General features: G+C 44.2%; 1 protein-coding gene across 1 annotated transcript in view; it reads right to left on the bottom strand.

Moving 5' to 3' along the window:
- PPM1J (protein phosphatase, Mg2+/Mn2+ dependent 1J) overlaps nt 1-22,985 on the bottom strand; it is a 93,374-nt gene extending 70,389 nt beyond the window's left edge. The window contains exon 1 of the mRNA XM_077294917.1: nt 22,279-22,985. Coding sequence (XP_077151032.1) covers nt 22,279-22,535 — 257 coding nt within the window. The 5' untranslated portion in view covers nt 22,536-22,985. The remainder of the gene's footprint in view (nt 1-22,278) is intronic.
- Nucleotides 22,986-23,885: the final 900 nt, after the last annotated feature.

Genomic DNA, 23,885 nt, shown 5'->3' on the forward strand with positions numbered 1-23,885 from the left:
AGGCAAAGCACCAGAATTGGTACATCTAATACACTGTGTTCCAAATTATTATGCAAATAATATTTCCTCATATTTTCTCTAAATTACCTATCTGAATTGCAGTCAATGTTATTTTCCAGTCATCTACTATTCTAGTATAATTGCAATGTTTTGGAACAAACTGCCTATGAAAACAGTATCTTTTTTAAAAAAAACAAACACTCAAAATGCATGTTCCAAATTATTATGCACAGCAGAGTTTTCAACCTTTTTTTTTTGTTATTTTGAACAAAAAAATGGTCAATTGTGAAGTTATAAGCATTATCAGCTTATTACAAAATTAAATCAAACAGTTTTCAAGTGAAAACTTTATTCTAGGTGATGTTACATTTGCACATAGGACCCCTTGTTCGAAAGAAGTTTCTGAACTCTCTCGTCCATTGAATTTGTCAGTTTTTGGATGGTTTCTGCTTCAATTGTTTTTCATGTGGACAGAATACCCTCCCAGAGCTGTTGCTTAGATGTGAACTGCTTCCCGCCATCATAGACACTCCTTTTGATGATGCTCCAGAGGTTCTCAATGGGGTTGAGGTCAGGGGAAGATGGTGGCCACACCATAACTTTGTCCTCTTTTATGCCCATAGCAGCCAGAGATGCAGATGTGTTTTTTTGCAGCATGAGACGGTGCATTATCATGCATGAAAATGATCTTGCTGCGGAAAGCACGGTTCTTCCTCTTGAACCATGGCAGGAAGTGTTGTTTTAGAAACTCCACATAGATTATGGAGTTCATCTTTACCCCTTCAGGGATCATAAAGTGGCCGACAATCTCTCTCCCCATGATTCCAGCCCAAAACATTACTCCACCTCCTCCTTGTTGGCGCCTTAGCCGTGTTTTCATGGGGTGTCCATCCTCCACTCCATCCATCTGGACCACATCGAGCGTTGCATGGCACTCATCGGTGAACAAAACAGTTTGGAAGTCAGTCTTCATGTATCGTTTGGCCCACTGGAGCCGTTTCTGCTTGTTGCAGTGGATAGAGGTGGTCGACAGGATGGCTTATGCACAGCTGCAAACCTCTGAAGGACCCTGCATCTTGTTGTTCTGGGGACGTTGGAGACACCAGCAGCTTCAAAAACTTGTCTGCTGCTATGACAAGGCATTTTTGCAGCTGCTCTTTTAACCTTACGCAATTGCCTGTTGCAAAGAGTCTTCAATTTTTTCTTATCAGAACACACACGTGTGTGTTGGGAATCAGCTACATACTTCTTGATTGTGCGATGATCACGATGAAGTGTCTTGGCAATGTTGATTGTAGTCTTGCCTTGACCTAAATACTCCACAATTTGTTGCTTCTCAGCAGCCGACACATCCTTTTTCTTTCCCATTTTGGCAAAAAATGTAGGCTGCTTAATAATGTGGAACAGCCTTCTTGGTCTTGCCTTTATTTGGACACAACTGCCGAACTAATTTGCACAGGTATCTGCAATTGCTTTCAGTGATATAAAGAGCCCTGACACACATCACCATCAATGAGTTTAAATGACAAACAAAAAAATTCTAACCTTATCACTCCTAAACTCTTTGTGCATAATAATTTGGAACACAGTGTAGATGTGCCTTTTCTGGGCAGCTGTGGGCTGCTGTTTTTAGGCTGGGGGCCCAATATCCATGGCCCCTTACCAGTCTTAGAATACCAGCCCCCAGCTGTCAGATTTAGCTTGGCTGGTTTTCAAAATGAGAGGGAACCCCATGCCGTTTTTATATATTATTTAAGTAATTTTAAAAAATGGGGGGGGGGGGGGGTTACTCTATTCTTGATAATTAGCCTGGCTGGTTATCAAAAATACAGGGGAACCCATGCCGGATTTTTTTTTAAATTATTTATTTACAGCGCGGGCGCAGGTTGATGAATACTCCCTTAAGCCGCCGCCCTCACTGTTATTAGCAGCAGCAGGTGTAGGCTGATGGGAGCAGTAGTCCCATCAGCTGACACCAGTGACAGGAGGTAAACTTTTTACCTCCCATCACAGCTGTGGGCTCATGTTGTAATTTGACAGCGTAGGAATTTCGGTTCTCTGACTGGCAATGTTGATTTTACTGCCAAACGCGAACAGAATCATGGACCTCCTGGTGAAGTCCGTGTTCTGTGTCCATGCCAGAACAGTAGGTCTTCGGTACGAATGCCGAACTTTACTGTTCGGGTTCACCCATCTCTACTGGTGAGCTCACTGATTGGCTGCTGCACTGTGATGTGATGTCGACACTGCAGCCAAACTCTGGACAACAGAACCAGCATCGGAGACTTAGCGATGGACCCCGGAATGTTGATTAAAACACAGGTTTTGTTTTTGCATCTTTTATTATAAACTGTGCCTGGGGACCAAGATTTTCTGAAACAGGACAACACCTTGAACACTATAGACAATACTCAAATATAAGTAGCTAGACGAGGAAGCTGTCTTCCATCAATTCTTGTAAACTGTAAGTCTATAATATTCTCTGTAAATGAACCCCCATTTATTGCAGCTGCCATAAAGTGCACACACCCTTCTCTACTGACTATAGAGTTAATACAAACAGACAGTGTGGTCTCTAATGTGGCCATCCTCAATATAGCTTTTATAATATTAAAAGATCAACTTATACATTACAAATTGATGCAAAATTACAAACACATTGAGGGAAACTTACTATGCTAAATGTCAGTATTCTGTCTTAAAGGGGTTGTCTGGTATTAAGCATATGGTTAGAGTCATAGAAAATAACAAAGGCAATTAGCATGCGACCACTGCAGCCAATCAATAGGCTCAGAAGCTTGTGTAGTCTACATTAGCATCACCACTGAACCGAGTGATTGTCTGCAGTGGTTATGTGTACTGTAGTCATCGCATCATTACTGTAGCAACAAAGATTGAGGCATCCAGAGGAGTAGTAGTGTATATCTCAGGAGGTTTAGTATAGCCATCTTTGTTATTTTCTATGTCTGTAAGGCTATGATCAAATAACAATGTATCCTGGGCAATCCCTTTGACAAACATCATAAACGTCCTAAATGCTTTGCACAAGTTAAGTGCACCAAATGATAGCACAAATTATTGGCAGAGTATAGTAAGCCAACGAAAAGATGTGTAAACCTAGAATCGACAGTCTAAAATGCACTTTATACAATTGGATCATTTTTAGACTGTTTATTCTGACTAAAAATTAGACAGGATTAGTAAATCTGCCGCATTATTTCTCTTTTAAAGACGTATCAATTGAAACTAAAATTAAAGGGTTTCTGATTCCCTCCTACCAATCAGGAAGCCGAGAGGCAGGGGTAATGCGGGCTCCTGAAAAGAGAACTTAAGCCAACCCCTTTACATACAACAGATATTTGCTTTAACACTAGGAATATTATTGAATCATTTATTATGGTCTTTTTTGAGGGATATTTGAGTTTACATTAAAAGTCTTTCCAAAAATCACCTTAAATCCAGCCACTGAAATAATTCTCCAGAAAAACCCTTCATAACGTTTAAAACATTTGACTACATTTTCCGCAGATTTCCAAGCTGACAGTGTGTGCTTATGAGAGCCATCGCCTCTGCCCTCACTGTCTGCTGGCGTAACGCTGTGTTTGCTTATTATAGCATCATTTTTTTACTTGTCCGGCTCAGTCTTGCGTGCACTGCTACATATGTAGTACAGTATTAATATATACAGACACTCGTACATAGACCAAACATTTGGTTTTCTGCTTCAGAGATTCTGACTACTGAAGTCTGACTAGAAGCCTCAAATCAAAGACACTTTTCATGAATGTGACATAACCTGGAAGTGTCACCACATTGCAGCACGCACTGGAAATTCACGTTCAGGTCTATCACGTCATAAAACTTGTAATATCAGTAAAACTATTTAAAAGGAATGTGTCACCTTCCAGACAGACTACATACCTGCCAATATGGTGTTAATCTGTGAGTGTATATATATATATATATATATATATATATATATATATATATATATATAATTTCAGACATTTGTGCAAGAGTCTGTGTAGGGACCACGATGGACACGGGTTTCTTGACCCGAACTGGACAACATCATATATGCCTATGAGACTGTCAAATTGAGGCCAGGAGACCCGCGGTCGGTCTGTGCATTGGGGTCCATACATAAACCATGTTTTACAGATGTCTGAACGTAGCTTTAATTATGTCTGAGGGCTTACAGGGAGAAGCTGAAGTTATATTCCCCTGGCAGCCTCTTGTTTCCAGTCTTGGGGCGGTGCAGGGAGCCGTTACCAAACTGAATACAATTTTATCAAATTCTCAGATGGTCTCAGTCCGGGGGTGTAAACAGGAATGGCTCCATATTATAGTCATGGGCAATACATGTAAGCTGAACTAGCAAAATCTACAAATGAAAGCAACCCCTATGTGACTTCCTTTGTGGGTTACTGAGAAGTAAAATGTTACGCTTCCTTGTTAGTAAGCTGCAGTCTTGTGACTACGTGCTGGGAGGCTGAAGATTATTTTCAGTGGAACTTGTTCCTCTATTGCTTCAACTCCCTGCTGTATAGTTGTAACTTGTTCTGTATAGTGCCTGTCTCGTTAAATGGAATCAGAATCAGGAATCTCAAGCTGGTTAGTTCGGATATTAGGGTCAGTCAATAATTCCTCCAACATACCGTAACTAGCACAAAGCCAAAAACTGCACAGACACTTCTGTGGTATCTTACTCCTTATACATTTGGTTTATTACAGTGGCGAAAGTTCAAGTTTGTGTTCCCTAATGCAAAGATCTCAAAAAGGTCACCCAACTATATTGGGTCTTTAACAGTATTGGTCTCGTGCCGAATTTACTTTTTGGGACCTCTCGGCTCCATGGCCTAGGCGTGACTGCAACTAAAGTTTTTATTTTGTCTAATACTCTATACACCCAACAAACAAAAGTTAGGGCACACTACATGAGAACCTGGATCATCAAGATGCTTCCATAATATTGAGCAGCACATGGTTCCATGTAATGTGTCTACAGCATTGTATAGGACCTCAACATCTCAGAGGTCTTTTATACTGCCTCCATGCACACATGAGACTTTACCACGATAGTTACTAGATATCCATAGCATGCTATATGCCACCAAACAGCTTTTCCACCTGACCACCATAAACATGACATATCGGCCAACCATGCATGTTTTTTCAATAAGGACAATTAAATAAGTAGGGGGCAAATGATTGGGCACACTGACCTCTATGATGCTAACCCCTTTTCCCCCTCATGCGTTTGTAGGAGGTTTGGGAGACGGCACCAGAAAAAAAATAGTATCTGTGTTCTGACCAAATATTAATCTAATGTGTATGACTAATACTGATTTTCAAAAGGGGGATTTCTGTGTCTTTAATATTGATGACCTATTGGTAGGATGCTTTATCAATATCAGATGGGGATCCAATTCCAAAAACTCCCACCAACCGGATGAATGAGGGCGTCATGGTGCCCAAGAACTGGCACAACTCAATACTTTGTGTAGTGGAGATAAATGTTAGCGTATGCTCATTTTTTCTCTCTACTGGGTATAGGCCTGTGCCGATTTGGTGAATTACGGCACTTTTAAGCAGCTCACCAGTGGGAGTTGGATCCCAGGAAACCTTTTTAACACTGGTGGGCTCTAGGTGTCCCGACACCACACTGACTCAGCGTATGACGCTAGATTCCTGCACCATGCCTCACAGCAATGCTTTAGCCATATTAATAAGTAACAACTGCACAAACAATTCCACCTACACTTTTGCTTGGTGATTCAAGATACCGTAAATGTATTTCAATGCCAAGCTCAGGAAACTTGAGTGGATTGGTTTCTACATTATCGAACGACCGTTTTTATATCAAGAGATACAGTACATTGTCTATTTTACTTGGAATATGATAGAAAGATTTCTTACGGAAATTTTCTCATGAAGACAGCCTGTATCCAAGTGTCTGGTTAGCAGGTGGGAACATCACACAGGGCTCAGCCTTTTAGGAATGTTTAGCAAAAGTTACGCAAAGAAAAAGTGAGACAAAATATGAAATAGAAGACACCAGGATTTTTTTCCCTTCTGCATTTAGTTCCTTGCTGATCTCTTTGATTTCAGAAATGTCCAGAAACTGAGAAAAATGTGAAGCCCTAGACTTGTCCACAAGTACCGTAGATATGATTGCAGCCAGTCTAGGTCTGGGAGCTGCATACATCGGCAATAGAAATCACTAGTTTGCCGTTAGTTTGCTAGAATGTATCAGTCTAGGTGTAAGGTACAGATTATTGCTTAGACTGGATACATTCACTTCTGCAAAGAGGAAATGTATGATGCAGGGAATGGTACTACTACTGGCTTATAAACTGCAATGGCGGAGAACAGAACTAGCTCAGATCCGCTGTCAACGCTGACCACAGCATCGATGGCTCCACTTTATTAGATACTCATTGGATGAAATGGCAGCAGGGGGCATAACAAAGGGCCGCCATGTCTAACAGTGTAACATGGACAGGTATAATACACTGCACTATGTAGGTAGTGCAGTGTGTTATGTAGGCGATCAAGCAATTGCATGTTCCAGTTTGTTTATGCGACTAGTAAATATCGTCCTAGAAAAGATGATAGAAGTGTTATGGAGTATTTGATTATAATTATGAAAAAATGTTTTCTGGAGGAAACTTTTGTTCATACACAGTGCAAAATAGATATCCCCTTTCAGTAAAAATCTGCGCTACAAAATGATTATGTTCTTTATTTTTATATGGTAAATGCAATAAAAATGAAATGAAAGTAAAGAAATGCTGTTTAATGTTCATCCTGCTACCCAAAAATGGAATAGAAGATAATCAGAAACCATAAAATGGTGCCAATGAACACTATCAATGGTCTGAGAAAACCCCCCTCCTAAACAGGAAAAAAATATTCACAGGAAATTGGAAATGTTATGGTTTTAAAATGTTGCAGGAAAAACAAAGGAATTCTGTTAAAGATTTATTACGCAAAAGTAATATAAAATTCAGGAATATGGACAAAAGCATTGGGAAACATTAAAACAAGTAAAAAAGAATTGCTGCTTTTTTTTTCACATCCCACCTCCAAAAGAAATTTACAAATGTTATATATTATATGTATCCTTAAATGATGCCATTAAAGAGTAGAACACAGACCCACAAAAACCAACCCTGATACAGCTATGTAGCCAGAAAATTATATATAGCATTTGAAATGAAAAAAAAAAAATGCATCCTTATGGTCAAAACTGTGGCTGCATCCTTCCATGGTTAAATCAGGAAACCCTTTTATAAAGTTTGTTAGAGGACTGCTAGATTTATAGGAACAGATGGAATATTTGCCATATTATTCTAATACCAACTACACGTAAGTGCATGTAATATCACATAGACACATAATGTCCGCAGACTATACTTAACATAACTGTAGAGTCATAGTGCCTAAATAATGCATGGCCACTAATGCAGTGTCTCCATCTGAACGGCCAGTGCACTCCTATCATAAATGATTCATCTGCAGCAGAGTCCTACATTGCAGTCAGTGAGATAACTTGGATGTGAATTAGATGATAGTCCTACAAACTGATCAGATCCTCCCTGCCCACATCCAGTGTACTGTCTATATATACTGGCCATATACCAGCAGTGTATTGCATATGGTATATACAGTGCCTACTGTCATGGTTCCCAATGGCAAGGGAACGTAAGAAACATATAAGTAACGAACGAGCTCTCGGGTGATGGAAACTCGAGTTGACCGTGAGCTAAATCTACCACACAACTAACAGTAGCCAGGGAGCATACCTACGGCTTCCTATATGCCACGCGCCAGCCGGAGGACTAACTACGCCTGGTAGAGGAAGAAACAGACCTGGCTTACCTCTAGGGAAATACCCCAAAAGATGATAGCAGCCCCCCACATGTAATAACGGTGAATTAAGAGGAAAAGACATACACAGTATGAAAGTAGATTTAGCAAAGAGAGGTCCACTTACTAGATAGCAGAAGGATACAAAAGAGGACTTCACGGTCAACTGAAAACCCTTTCAAAAACCATCCTGAAATTACTTTAAGACTCCTGTGTCAACTCATGACACAGGAGTGGCAATTTCAGTCCGCAAGAGCTTCCAGCTACAGAGAATTACAAAAACTGCAAACTGGACAAAAGGTACAAAACAAAAGGACAAAGTCCACTTAGCTGATCAGCAGACTAGTAGCAGGAACATGCAACCGAAGGCTCTGGTTACAATGATGACCGGCAAGGAAATGACTGGAGAGCAAGGCTAAATAGGAAACTCCCAAACACTGATGGAAGCAGGTGAACAGAAGCAGCAAAGTGCAAACAAGTCACCAGTACCACCAGCAACCACCAGGGGAGCCCAAAAAGCAGATACACAACAGTACCCTCCCCTTAAGGAGGGGGCACCGAACCCTCACAAGAACCGCCAGGGCGATCTGGATGAGCCCTATGAAAGGCACGAACCAAATCCGAGGCATGAACATCAGAGGCAGTTACCCAAGAATTATCTTCCTGACCATAGCCTTTCCATTTAACCAGATATTGAAGTCTCCGTCTGGAAATACGGGAGTCCAAGATCTTCTCTACGATGTACTCCAATTCACCCTCCACCAGCACAGGAGCAGGAGGTTCAGTAGAAGGAACCACCGGTACCTCATATCTCCGCAACAACGACCGATGGAACACATTATGGATAGCGAAAGATGCCGGGAGGTCCAAACGAAAGGAAACAGGGTTAAGAATCTCCAAAATCCTATAAGGACCGATGAACCGAGGCTTAAATTTGGGAGAAGAAACCCTCATAGGGACAAAACGGGAAGACAACCACACCAAGTCCCCAATGCGAAGGTGGGGACCAACATGACGACGACGGTTAGCAAACTGCTGAGTCCTCTCCTGGGACAATTCCAAATTATCCACCACTTGTCCCCAAATCCGATGCAACCGATCCACCACCGCATCCACTCCAGGACAATCCGAAGATTCAACCTGACCAGATGAAAAACGCGGATGAAACCCTGAAATGCAAAAGAAAGGAGAAACCAAAGTGGCAGAACTAGCCCGATTATTAAGAGCAAACTCCGCCAACGGCAGAAAGACAACCCAATCATCCTGATCCGCAGACACAAAACACCTCAAATAAGTCTCCAAAGTTTGATTAGTTCGCTCCGTCTGGCCATTGGTCTGAGGATGGAATGCAGACGAAAAGGACAAATCAATGCCCAACCTGGCACAGACTGCCCGCCAAAATCTAGACACGAACTGGGTACCCCTGTCAGAAACGATGTTTTCCGGAATACCATGCAAGCGAACCACATTTTGAAAAAACAGAGGGACCAACTCAGATGAGGAAGGCAACTTAGGCAATGGCACCAAATGAACCATTTTAGAAAAACGGTCACACACCACCCAGATGACAGACATCTTCTGAGAAACAGGGAGATCCGAGATAAAGTCCATAGAGATGTGCGTCCAAGGCCTCTTCGGAATAGGCAAGGGCAACAACAACCCACTAGCCCTAGAACAACAAGGCTTGGCCCGAGCACACACATCGCAAGACTGCACAAAAACACGCACATCTCGAGACAGGGAAGGCCACCAGAAGGATATAGCCACCAAATCTCTGGTGCCAAAAATTCCCGGATGACCTGCCAGAGTAGAAGAATGAACTTCCGAGATGACTCTAGTGGTCCACTCGTCAGGAACAAACAGTCTACCAGACGGACAACGATCAGGTCTATCCGCCTGAAATTCTTGCAAAGCACGTCGCAAATCTGGAGAGACAGCAGACAAAACCACTCCATCCTTAAGGACACCAGCAGGTTCAGAATTCCCAGGAGAGTCAGGCTCAAAACTCCTAGAAAGAGCATCTGCTTTCACATTCCTAGAACCCGGTAAGTACGAGACCACAAAATTAAACCGGGAAAAGAACAACGACCAACGTGCCTGTCTAGGATTCAGGCGCCTGGCAGACTCCAAATAAATTAAATTCTTGTGATCAGTCAAAACTACCACCCGATGTCTGGCACCCTCAAGCCAATGACGCCACTCCTCAAATGCCCACTTCATGGCCAAAAGCTCCCGATTACCAACATCATAGTTTCGCTCGGCGGCCGAAAATTTTCGCGAAAAGAACGCACAAGGTCTCATCACTGAGCAGTCGGAACTTTTCTGCGACAAAACCGCCCCCGCTCCGATCTCGGAAGCATCGACCTCAACCTGAAAGGGAAGAGAAACATCAAGCTGGCGCAACACAGGGGCAGACAAAAAGCGGCGCTTAAGCTCCCGAAAGGCCTCCACGGCAGCAGGGGACCAATTGGCAACATCAGCACCCTTTTTAGTCAAATCCGTCAGAGGTTTAGCAACGCCAGAAAAACCAGCTATAAATCGACGATAAAAATTAGCAAAGCCCAAGAATTTCTGGAGACTCTTCAGAGAAGTAGGCTGCGTCCAGTCGTAAATAGCCCGAACCTTGACAGGGTCCATCTCAATAGAAGAAGGGGAAAAAATATACCCCAAAAATGAAATTTTTTGAACCCCAAAAACACACTTTGAACCCTTTACACACAAAGAATTCTCCCGCAAAACCTGAAAAACCCTCCTGACCTGCTGAACATGAGACTCCCAGTCATCAGAAAAAATCAAAATATCATCCAAGTACACAATCATAAATTTATCCAAATATTCACGGAAAATATCATGCATTAAGGACTGAAAGACAGAAGGTGCATTAGAAAGGCCGAAAGGCATTATCAAATACTCAAAATGGCCCTCAGGCGTATTAAATGCGGTCTTCCACTCATCCCCCTGCTTAATTCGCACCAAATTATACGCCCCACGAAGATCAATCTTAGAGAACCACTTAGCCCCCCTTATGCGAGCAAACAAATCAGTCAGCAAAGGCAACGGATACTGATATTTGACTGTAATTTTATTCAGGAGACGATAATCAATACAAGGCCTCAGAGAGCCATCCTTTTTAGAGACAAAGAAAAAACCGGCTCCTAAAGGTGATGAAGAAGGACGAATATGTCCCTTTTCCAGGGACTCCTTAATATACTCGCGCATAGCAGCATGTTCAGGTACAGATAGGTTAAACAATCGACCCTTTGGAAATTTACTGCCAGGAATCAGATCTATGGCGCAATCACAATCCCTGTGAGGAGGGAGTGAACCAATCTTAGGCTCTTCAAAAATATCACGATAATCAGACAAAAATGCCGGAATCTCAGATGGAATAGATGACGAAATGGACACCATAGGAGTGTCCCCATGAGCCCCCCGACATCCCCAGCTTTACACAGACATAGCCTTCCAGTCAAGGACTGGGTTATGAGACTGTAACCATGGTAATCCAAGCACCAAAACATCATGTAAATTGTACAACACAAGGAAGCGAATCACCTCCTGATGGTCTGGAGTCATACGCATAGTCACTTGCGTCCAGAACTGTGGTTTATTACAAGCCAAAGGTGTAGAATCAATACCCTTCAGAGGTATAGGGACTTCCAGAGGCTCTAAATCAAACCCACAGCGCCTGGCAAAGGACCAGTCCATAAGACTCAGAGCGGCGCCAGAGTCCACATAGGCATCCACGGTAATAACTGATAATGAACAAATCAAGGTTACAGACAAAATAAATTTGGACTGTAAAGTGCCAATTGAAATGGACTTGTCAACCTTCCTAGTACGCTTAGAGCATGCCGATATAACATGAGCAGAATCACCACAATAGAAGCATAACCCATTTTTACGCCTATAATTCTGCCGCTCGCTTCTGGACATAACTCTGTCACATTGCATTTTCTCTGGCGTCTCTTCAGAAGATACCGCCAAATGGTGCACGGGTTTGCGCTCCCGCAAACGCCAATCAATCTGAATTGCCATTGTCATGGACTCATTCAGACCTGTAGGCGCAGGGAACCCGACCATAACATCTTTAACGGCATCAGAAAGGCCCTCTCTGAAATTTGCCGCTAAGGCGCACTCATTCCACTGAGTAAGCACAGACCACCTACGAAATTTTTGGCAGTATATCTCCGCTTCATCTTGCCCTTGAGATAGAGCTATCAAAGCTTTTTCAGCTTGAATCTCCAAATTAGGTTCCTCATAAAGCAACCCTAAAGCCAGGAAAAACGCATCCACATTGAGCAACGCAGGATCCCCTGGTGCCAATGAAAATGCCCAATTTTGAGGGTCACCTCGCAGCAAAGAGATTACAATCTTAACCTGCTGGACAGGATCTCCTGAGGAGTGAGGTCTGAGAGAAAGGAATAATTTACAATTATATTTGAAATTCAAAAACCGAGATCTATCTCCGGAAAACACCTCTGGTGTAGGGATTTTAGGTTCAGAAATAGGAGCATGTATAACAAAATCTTGTAAATTTTGAACCTTCGTAGCAAGATTATTTAAACCTGCAGCCAAACTCTGAGGATCCATCTTTAAACAGGTGAGCTCAGAGCCATTCAAGGATTATAAGGAGAGAAAGGCAAAGGCTGTAATTAAAGCTGAAATACAACTGATCCAACTATGGAGCAAGCATAGAGGAAAAAGGGAGAAAAAAAAAAATGTACAGACTTCTTTTTTCTCTCCTTTCTTCTGCCAATAAGTTTAACACGGGCCGGTCATACTGTCATGGTTCCCAATGGCAAGGGAACGTAAGAAACATATAAGTAACGAACGAGCTCTCGGGTGATGGAAACTCGAGTTGACCGTGAGCTAAATCTACCACACAACTAACAGTAGCCAGGGAGCATACCTACGGCTTCCTATATGCCACGCGCCAGCCGGAGGACTAACTACGCCTGGTAGAGGAAGAAACAGACCTGGCTTACCTCTAGGGAAATACCCCAAAAGATGATAGCAGCCCCCCACATGTAATAACGGTGAATTAAGAGGAAAAGACATACACAGTATGAAAGTAGATTTAGCAAAGAGAGGTCCACTTACTAGATAGCAGAAGGATACAAAAGAGGACTTCACGGTCAACTGAAAACCCTTTCAAAAACCATCCTGAAATTACTTTAAGACTCCTGTGTCAACTCATGACACAGGAGTGGCAATTTCAGTCCGCAAGAGCTTCCAGCTACAGAGAATTACAAAAACTGCAAACTGGACAAAAGGTACAAAACAAAAGGACAAAGTCCACTTAGCTGATCAGCAGACTAGTAGCAGGAACATGCAACCGAAGGCTCTGGTTACAATGATGACCGGCAAGGAAATGACTGGAGAGCAAGGCTAAATAGGAAACTCCCAAACACTGATGGAAGCAGGTGAACAGAAGCAGCAAAGTGCAAACAAGTCACCAGTACCACCAGCAACCACCAGGGGAGCCCAAAAAGCAGATACACAACAGCCTACAAGTAGTATTCAACCCCCTGCAGATTTAGCAGGTTTAATTAGATGCAAATAAGTTAGAGCCTTCAAACTTCAAACAAGAGCAGGATTTATTAACAGATGCATAAATCTTACAAACCAAAAAGTTTTGTTGCTCAGTTAAATTTTTATAAATTTTAAACCTAAAAGTGTGGGTCAATTATTATTCAACCCCTAGGTTTAATATTTTGTGGAATAACCTTTGTTTGCAATTACAGCTAATAATCGTCTTTTCTAAGACCTGATCAGGCCGGCACAGGTCTCTGGAGTTATCTTGGCCCACTCCTCCATGCAGATCTTCTCCAAGTTATCTAGGTTCATTGGGTGTCTCATGTGGACTTTAATCTTGAGCTCCTTCCACAAGTTTTCAATTGGGTTAAGGTCAGGAGACTGACTAGGCCACTGCAAAACCTTGATTTTTTGCCTCTTGAACCAGGCCTTGGTTTTCTTGGCTGTGTGCTTTGGGTCGTTGTCTTGTTGGAAGATGAAATGATGACCCATCTTAAGATCCTTGATGGAGGAGCGGAGGTTCTTGGCCAAAATCTCCAGGTAGGTCGTGCTATCCATCTTCCCATGGATGCGGACCAGATGGCCAGGCCCCTTGGCTGAGAAACAGCCCCACAGCATGATGCTGCCACCACCATGCTTGACTGTAGGGATGGTATTCTTGGGGTCGTATGCAGTGCCATCCAGTCTCCAAACGTCATGTGTGTGGTTGGCACCAAAGATCTCGATCTTGGTCTCATCAGACCAGAGAACCTTGAACCAGTCAGTCTCAGAGTCCTCCAAGTGATCATGAGCAAACTGTAGACGAGCCTTGACATGACGCTTTGAAAGTAAAGGTACCTTACGGGCTCGTCTGGAACGGAGACCATTGCGGTGGAGTACGTTACTTATGGTATTGACTGAAACCAATGTCCCCACTGCCATGAGATCTTCCCGGAGCTCCTTCCTTGTTGTCCTTGGGTTAGCCTTGACTCTTCGGACAAGCCTGGCCTCGGCACGGGAGGAAACTTTCAAAGGCTGTCCAGGCCGTGAAAGGCTAACAGTAGTTCCATAAGCCTTCCACTTCCGGATGATGCTCCCAACAGTGGAGACAGGTAGGCCCAACTCCTTGGAAAGGGTTTTGTACCCCTTGCCAGCCTTGTGACCCTCCACGACCTTGTCTGATGGCCCTGGAATGCTCCTTTGTCTTTCCTATGTTGACCGTATGAGTGCTGTTCACAAGTTTGGGGAGGGTCTTAAATAGTCAGAAAAGGCTGGAAAAAGAGATAATTAATCCAAACATGTGAAGCTCATTGTTCTTTGTGCCTGAACTACTTCTTAATACTTTAGGGGAACCAAACAGAATTATGGTGGGTTGAGGGGTTGAATAATAAATGACCCTCTGAATAAACTTTTCACAATTTAAAAAAAAAATAAACAAAGAAATAACATTCTTTTTTGCTGCAGTGCATTTCACACTTCCAGGCTGATCTACAGTCCAAATGTCACAATGCCAAGTTAATTCCAAATGTGTAAACCTGCTAAATCTGCAGGGGGTTCAATACTACTTGTAGGCACTGTATACTGTATACATTTATATACGGTATACAGTTGAAACCAGAAGTTTACATACACTGTATAAAAAGACACACATGCATCTTTTTCTCAATATCTGTCATGAAATCAGAATAAACCTTCCCCGTGTAGGTTAATTAGGATTACCATAATTACCGTATACACTCGAGTATAAGCCGACCCGAGTATAAGCCGAGGCATCTAATTTTGCCACGGAAAACTGGATACGCTTATTGACTCGAGTATAAGCAGGTATGCATTGTCCCCTCATCCCCATCCTGGTATGTGTGGCTCCCTTCCATCGCTGTCCTGGAATGCGTGGCTCCCCCTGTCCTGTCCTGGTGTGCGTGGTTTCCCCCGTCCTGGTATGCGTGGCTACCCCCATCCTGTCCTGGTATGCGTGGCTCCCCCGTCTGGTCCTGATATGCATGACTCCCCCGTCCGGTCCTGGTATGCGTGGCTCCCCCATCCTGGTATGCGTGGCTCCCCCGTCCTGTCCTGGTATGCTTGGCTCCCCGTCCTGTCCTGGTATGCGTGGCTCCCCCGTCCTGTCCTGGTATGCGTGGCTCCCCGTCCTCTCCTGGTATGCGTGGCTCTCCCGTCCTGTCCTGGTATGCGTGGCTCCCCCGTTCTCTCCTGGTATGTGTGGCTCCCCTGTCCTGGTATATGTGGCTCCCCTCATCCTGATATGCGTGGCTCCCCCGTCATCTCCTGGTATGCGTGGCTCCCCTGTCCTGTCCTGGTATGCGTGGCTCCCTCATCCTTTCCTGGTATGCGTGGCTTCCCCATCCTGGTATGCGTGGCTCCCCCATCCTGGTATGCGTGGCTCCCCGTCCTCTCCTAGTATGCGTGGCTCCCCCGTCCTCTTCTGGTATGCGTGGCTCCCCCGTCCTGTCCTGGTATATGTGGCTCCCCTCATCCTGATATGCGTGGCTCCCCCGTCATCTCCTGGTATGCGTGGCTCCCCTGTCCTGGTATGCGTGGCTCCCCCGTCCTCTCCTGGTATGCATGGCTCCCCCGTCCTCTCCTGGTATGCGTGGCTCCCCCGTCCTGTCCTGGTATGCGTGGCTCCCCCCATCCTATTATGCATGGCTCCCCCGTCCTCTCCTGGTATGCGTGGCTCCCCCGTCCTCTCCTGGTATGCGTGGCTCCCCTGTCCTGTCCTGGTATGCGTGGCTCCCCCATCCTGGTATGCGTGGCTCACCCATCCTCTCCTGATATGCGTGGCTCCCCCGTCCTGTCCTGGTATGCGTGGCTCCCCGTCCTCTCCTGGTATGCGTGGCTCCCCCGTCCTGTCCTGGTATGCGTGGCTCCCCCCATCCTGGTATGCGTGGCTCCCCCGTTCTCTCCTGGTATGCGTGGCACCCCCGTCCTCTCCTGGTATGCGTGGCTCCCCTGTCCTGTCCTGGTATGCGTGGCTCTCCCCATCCTGGTATGCTTGGCTCCCCCATCCTCTCCTGGTATGCGTGGCTCCCCCGTCCTCTCCTGGTATGCGTGGCTCCCCTGTCCTGTCCTGGTATGCGTGGCTCTCCCCATCCTGGTATGCTTGGCTCCCCCGTCCTCTCCTGGTATGCATGGCTCACCCGTCCTGTCCTGGTATAAGGGGCTCACCCGTCCTGTCCTGGTATGCGTGCTCCCTATTACAAAAAAAAACAAAAACATCCTACTTACTTCCCCTTATCTTCCCCTTTTCTCTCTTCTTTCTCTTTCCTCCTCTATATCTTCTTAAACATAATTAAAGTTTAAGCTATTTCATGGCTATCACTCGATGTTAAGTTATAGCTATCTTGGCTCTTAACCCTGCTGTTCTGTTCGCATTTACTATACACTAGTTCTGTTCGGGTCACTATGACCCGGCTTATTAAACCTTGATTTTAGACACTCTAACTCATTTTATTTTATAACTTTTTGCTTACTAGACTGTTTGTGAACATGTTTGGTAGTAAAAAAAAGAAAAATGAAACAGAAATCTTTTTTTTTTGTTTTTATTCTGAAAAAACAGATCAATGAGCAAAACGAAAATAGAAAAATACACATTTTTGTAAAAAAAAAAAAAAATCAAAACAATCAAATCAAACATTTTGAAAACTTCTGAAAACAAGCAGATAAGCCAGGAAGACAGACTTACTTAGCCAAAAAAATTATTTGCAAGACTTTACAGCTCAGATTTACAAACAAAAACCGTCTTAGACAGCGCGTTCTGAGCAGTCCATTCTGCGCAAAATATACATGTGTAGTGCACACCTAGTGATCTCTCCGGATGCACTCTACATTTTAGAATAGACTGCGCACCAAAAATAATCAATATAAAGCCATTTTTATGGTGCGCAGATCTCAATGCATACCCCCGGTAGAGCGCGCGTACGACCCCATTGAAATAATTTAGGAAAAAAATCAATTGATATACAATAGTAGATGCAATAAATAGACCCAACTGAGGTTATAAGTCCTTTATTTCACTGAAAATATGGCCTCACAGCTGTAAAAAACGATGCCGGGTCACTATGACCCGAACAGAACTAGTGTAACTTTTTTCGTGTAGCAAAAAGTAAACGAAAAAAAAAATATATATATATACTCATATGTAGGTCCCCCCAAATGAGGAAAAGTCAAGGAGTCTCAAGTTTTAGAGACTTACAGAAAAAAATCTACAGGGCCGCAAAAAGTCTGTTCGGGTCACTATGACCCGAACAGAACAGCAGGGTTAAAACTCAGTCGATTCCATGTGCTTATTCAAGGACGTTAGAAATAATTGTATTACTCAAGTTTCATCAAACCTTAATGCATTTTATTGTTTAAAATACCTACATCAAAAGTTATCTACTTACATTTATGTCTATTAATGATTTGAACTATAATGAATATATGTATACAATTTGCTTCAATAAAAAGATTTACACAAAAACATCCTACTTACCCTCCAGCGTACCCTCGCAGCATCTCGTTGGTGCCAGCTTCCAGTTGCTCTTCCTGTGCTGAGCGATCACGTGGCACCGCTCATTAAGGCAATGAATATTCCCTCCACGCCTATGGGAGAGGAGATGCGTGCATATTCATTGCCTTAATGAGCGGTGCAACGTGATCACTCAGCACAGGAAGAGCAACTGGAAGTCGGCACCAACGAGATGCAGTGAGGGCATGTGAGGGTGAGTAGGATGTCTTCTGGAAGCTGGCGGCTGCAGCTGTCACTGTGTGCGCTATGAGAGAAATGAATATTAATTTCTCTTTAGCAGCGCACAGGCTTTAGCCACAGCCGCTTGCTCCTGCCTCTGTGACCTCCTGCTCTGCCGCTCCCCCTCCCCCGCCTGCTTTCTGGGACAATGACTTCTGTATAAGCCGAGGGGGGTGTTTTCAGCACAAAAAAAGCTGCTGAAAAATTCGGCATATACACGAGTATATACGGTATTAATGTTTGCCAAATGCCAGAGTAATGAAAGATAGAGAATGTTTTAAAGCATTTTATTACTACAAAATCAAAAGTTTACTTACATTTCATTAGTATTTGGTACCATTGCCATTAAACTGAATGATTTGGGTCAAACATTTGGGATATCCTTCCAAAAGCTTCTCACAATAGTTGGTCGGAATTTGGGCCCATTCCTCCTGACAAATCTGGAGTAACTGATCCAGGCTTGTAGGTAGCCTTGCTCACACAGGCCTTTTCAGCTTTCCCATAAATTTTCAATAGGATTGAGATCAGAGCTTTGTGATGGCCACTCCAAAATGTTGACTTTGTTATCCTTAAGCCACTTTGTTACATTTTGGCAGTATGCTTCGGATCATTGTCCATTTGGAAGACCCATTTCTGCCCAAGCTTTAACTTCCTGGCTGATGTCTTGAGATCCTGCTTCAGTATTGCCACATAATCTTCTTTTCTCATGATGCCATCTATTTTGTGAAGTGCACCAGTCCCTCTTGCAGCAAAACAACCCCACAACATGATGCTGCCACCCCATGTTTCAGAGGTGGGATGGTGTTATTAGGCTTCCATGCTTCTCCTTTTTCCTCCAAACATAACAATGGTCATTATGCCCAAAAAGTTCAATTTTAGTTCCATCAGACCACAGGACATGTCTCCAAAAATGAATGTCTTTGTTCCTGTGTACATCTGCAAAAATTAATCTGGAAGCCTAAGAACACCATCACAACTGTGAAACACGGGGGTGCAGCATCATGTTGTGGGGTTGTTTTGCTGCAGCTGGGACTGGTGTGCAGCACCCCAGGTAACCGGTTGTTGCAGTGATGTTGCCTTCCTTTTGGGGAGGGTGATGTCATGCTTGGAGGCAAGGGAGATTCCACCTATCAGGTAAGGCACTCGCATTCAACACATCTGAATCTAGGCCAGGAGGGGGAGCTCAGGACCCGGATTCAGGGGAGTTTCCTTACACTTTATGTATCCTGGTCTGAAGGAGGAGTAAGTTAGTCTGTGGGAGACAGTGGAGAGAGACAGTTGGTCTCCAGAAGTGAGAAGAAGGACTTCTGGAGCAGACGTGGGGGCCGAGCAGCCACGAGGGAGCTGCAATCCCTGAAAAGAGGATTACTGAAAGAGTTGAATTGTGGAAGAGCTTAGAGGGAAGAAGCACAGGGGATGAAGAGGCTCAGCAGGGGAACAGCGGAAGGACACCCTGGGAGCCAGAGCGCAGAATCGAGTACCGGGAGCCCGAGGCTATAGTGGGACTCTAGGACACTTAGCAGAACCGGAGGGCATAAGACTGTATGTCAATTGCCTGCATCAAGTCTGGGGTGAAGCAGTAACTTTAGAGCCCGGGGCATGATAGAGACCCTATAAACAGGCTTGAACTGTCTATTGTACTGAAATCTGTCTTGGGACAGGAGTGAGGGGACTTGCACTGAGCTTCAAGCGACAGGGACCTAATCAACTAAACAGCGCAAGTAGGAAAGGCTTACGGACCTCACCTGGGAGAGGAATCTCCTATTGCCTCCAAGCCGGCCGGACCACAGCTACCCTGCACTTGGTACCCTGGACTGAGGACTACTACCATCAGTAAACCAGGTAAAAACTGCAAACCTGTGTCCTCGTTCTTTGCCATACCATCCACCACACCATCGGTGCCCTACACTTGGGAAGCCCTGGGGACCCCGCTTCACCTGTGGGAAGCGCTACCATCTTGCTGCATACCATCACCCCAGAGGACCCCTTTAAGCAATGTCGGTCCCAACTGACCGAACACCACAGGTGGCGTCACGAACAATAGACTTTATCCATAATACCCTTTAAAAGACCTTTTCCTTTAATTGGGTGCCTAGGGCCACGGACCGACTCGCAGCCACCGTGACATCCCCTTTAATAGTGACCGGACCTGGTGCCGAGTACCCCACTGCCCTGGTGGGGCGCAAAAGGTGCACTTCACAAAATAGATGGTATCATGTGAAAAAAAACATTATTACATCAGCCAGGAAGTTAAAGTTTGGGCGAAAATGGGTCTTCCAACTGGACAATGACCTGAAGCATACTGCCAAAATGGTAACAAAGTGGCTTAAGAATAACAAAGTCAGTGTTTTGGAGCGGCCATCACAAAGCTCTGATCTCAGACCTCATTAAAAATGTATGGGAAAGCTGAAAAGGCAGGTGTGAGCAAGGCGACCTACAAGCCTGGATCAGTTACTCCAGTTTTGTCAGGAGGAATGGGCCCAAATTCTGACCAACTATTGTGAGAAGCTCGTGGAAGGAGATTCCAAACGTTTGACCCAAGTCATTCAGTTTAAGGGCAATGGTACCAAATACTAATGAAATGTATGTAAACGTTTGACTTTGCAGTAGGTAATAAAAATGCCTTATAACATTCTCTCTCTCTCTCTCTTATTATTCTGACATTTGGCAAATATTACTTATTATGGTAATCCTAACTGATCTAATACAGGAAATGTCAATTCTGATTTCATGTCAGATATTGAGAAAAACATGAATATGTGTCTTTTTATATAGTGTATGTAATTTACATATATACATACTATATATATATATATATATATACTCTACTCGTATACTAGCAGTGTTCTCACTCTATATATGCTATCCGTATACTGTCAGTGTACTGTCTCACTCTACCAATATACTATCAGTGTACTCTCTATACACATACTATCCATATACTATCAGTGTATTCTCTATACACATAATATCCATATACTATCAGTGTACTCTCTCTATACACATACTATCCATATACTATCAGTGTACTCTCTCTCTACATACATACTATCCATATACTATCAGTGTACTCTCTCTCTCTCTACATACATACTATCCATATATTATCAGTGTACTCTCTCTATACACATACTATCCATATACTATCAGTGTACTCTCTCTATACACATACTATCCATATACTATCAGTGTACTCTCTCTCTCTACATACATACTATCCATATACTATCAGTGTACTCTCTCTATGCACAAACTATCCATATACTATCAGTGTACTCTCTATATACACATACTATCCATATATTATCAGTGTACTCTCTCTATACACATACTATCCATATACTATCAGTGTACTCTCTCTCTATATACATACTATCCATATACTATCAGTGTACTCTCTCTCTATACACATACCATCCATATACTATCAGTGTACTCTCTCTATACACACACCATCCATATACTATCAGTGTACTCTCTCTATACACATACTATCCATTTACTATCAGTGTACTCTCTCTATACACATACTATCCATATACTATCAGTGTACTCTCTCTATACACATACTATCCATATACTATCAGTGTACTCTCTCTCTATATACATACTATCCATATACTATCAGTGTACTCTCTCTATACACACACCATCCATATACTATCAGTGTACTCTCTCTATACACATACTATCCATATACTAGCAGTGTACTCTCTCTATACACATACTATCCATATACTAGCAGTGCACTCTCTCTATACACATACTATACATATACTAGCAGTGTATTCTCTATACACATACTATCCATATACTATCAGTGTACTCTCTCTCTATATACATACTATCCATATACTATCAGTGTACTCTCTCTTTATACACATACCATCCATATACTATCAGTGTACTCTCTCTATACACACACCATCCATATACTATCAGTGTACTCTCTCTATACACATACTATCCATATACTAGCAGTGTACTCTCTCTATACACATACTATCCATATACTAACAGTGTACTCTCTCTATACACATACTATCCATATACTATCAGTGTATTCTCTATACACATACTATCCATATACTACTAGCAGTATATACATATATATACATATATACACATACTATCCATATACTCACTCGGCATAGCCCGTGCCCCAGTGCAGCTCTCCTGGTATCTTCAGGGTCTGCACGATCCTGGCATTGTGATCGCCCGATTTCTGGAACTCCTCGGGCAGTAACTTCAGGAAGGGGGGCCGAGATGGGGGCTGGGGTTTGGCAATGGGAACGCTTGGGGTCTCCTTCTCTGGGCTAGAAGGGGCGGGCAGGGCGCTCTGCTTGCTGGAGATGGATCCCCCGAGAAGTCCGCTGACAGCTGCTCTCACTCTGCCGATCATCACTGGAGCAGCACTGAGCCCCTGCAGGCTGCAGCGTCATCCAGGCACCCACACTGCCCGAGGGGCCCCCGGCTATTGGGGCAGCTGCCAGAGCTCTGCCAGGACAGGTGCACGCACCGGAGAGCGCAGACACCCGGATGTGCTGCTGCTGCGGCTCTTCTTCAGGGTGACACCCAGCGGTGTGCACAGGGCTCTGTCCTGCCCCCTGCTCTGCCTCCGGCGCTCACCTTCCTCTGCCCTGTGCAGCAGCAGTAGGTGGGCTGCCTGTGACCTCCCTGCTGCAGCACTGAGCTCTGTGCCAGTCCTCTGCTGCTCCTCAGCAGCCCCCCCTGCTGCATCACACTGCTGCTTCCTACCAGGCTCCAGCTTTTCTTAGCTCCATAATTGCCATCCATTTCTTATTATACACCAGTCACTTCTTGCCAAACAATAACATCCGCAAATGTCTGTGACCTTGATGTGTGAGGGAAGCTCAGCTCTCCCCCAGCCCAAGCACACACAGGAGTGACATTACTGCCCCTCACATAGTACCGCACTGCTAGGGCCACAGCTTTCATGACTTCATTTCTTATTTCCCGACTATAAACTACAGCTGACACAAGAGTCGGTCCTATATCGGGATCTTCAGCAGGTCGGGACCCTCGGCCTTTGGCAGATTGGCATGTGGGTGGGCCAGAACCAAGAAGAATATTTTTATCTATCAATTTCTCAAGATCACGTTTTTATGGATATAGCGATTTTGCCCTTTCTATGTGTGAAGGAAATAATTGTAAGGCAAACTGTAATATCAGTAAAATAAAGAAGTTGTCCACTACTTTTACATTGATGGGCTATCCTCAGGACAGGTCATCAATGTCTGGTCAGCCGTGGTCCGGCACCCCCGCCGATCACCTGTTATGGTGGTGGCGGACGGTCGGAAGTATTTAGGCTACTTTCACACTAGCGTTAACTGCATTCTCTTACAATGCGTCATTTTGCCGAAAAAACGCATCCTGCAAAAGTGTTTGCAGGATGCGTTTTTTCGCCATTGATTAACATGAAGCGACGGATTGCCACACGTCGCACCCGTCGTGTGACGGATGCGTCGTGCAGTGGCGGACCGTTGGGATCAAAAAACGCTACATGTAACGTTTTTTGCTCACGACGGTCCGCTTTTTCCGACCGTGCATGCGCGGCCGGAACTCCGCCCCCACCTCCCCGCACTTCCCCGCACCTCACAATGGGGCAGCGGATGCGCTGGAAAAATGCATCCGCTGCCCCCGTTGTGCGGAGGAGACAACGCTAGCGTCGGGAACGTCGGCCCGACGCTAGTGTGAAAGTAGCCGTACTTGCAGAGTTGGCTGTCTAGTT

This window comes from Ranitomeya variabilis, chromosome 3 (assembly GCF_051348905.1).
Source record: "Ranitomeya variabilis isolate aRanVar5 chromosome 3, aRanVar5.hap1, whole genome shotgun sequence".
Taxonomy (NCBI): domain Eukaryota; kingdom Metazoa; phylum Chordata; class Amphibia; order Anura; family Dendrobatidae; genus Ranitomeya; species Ranitomeya variabilis.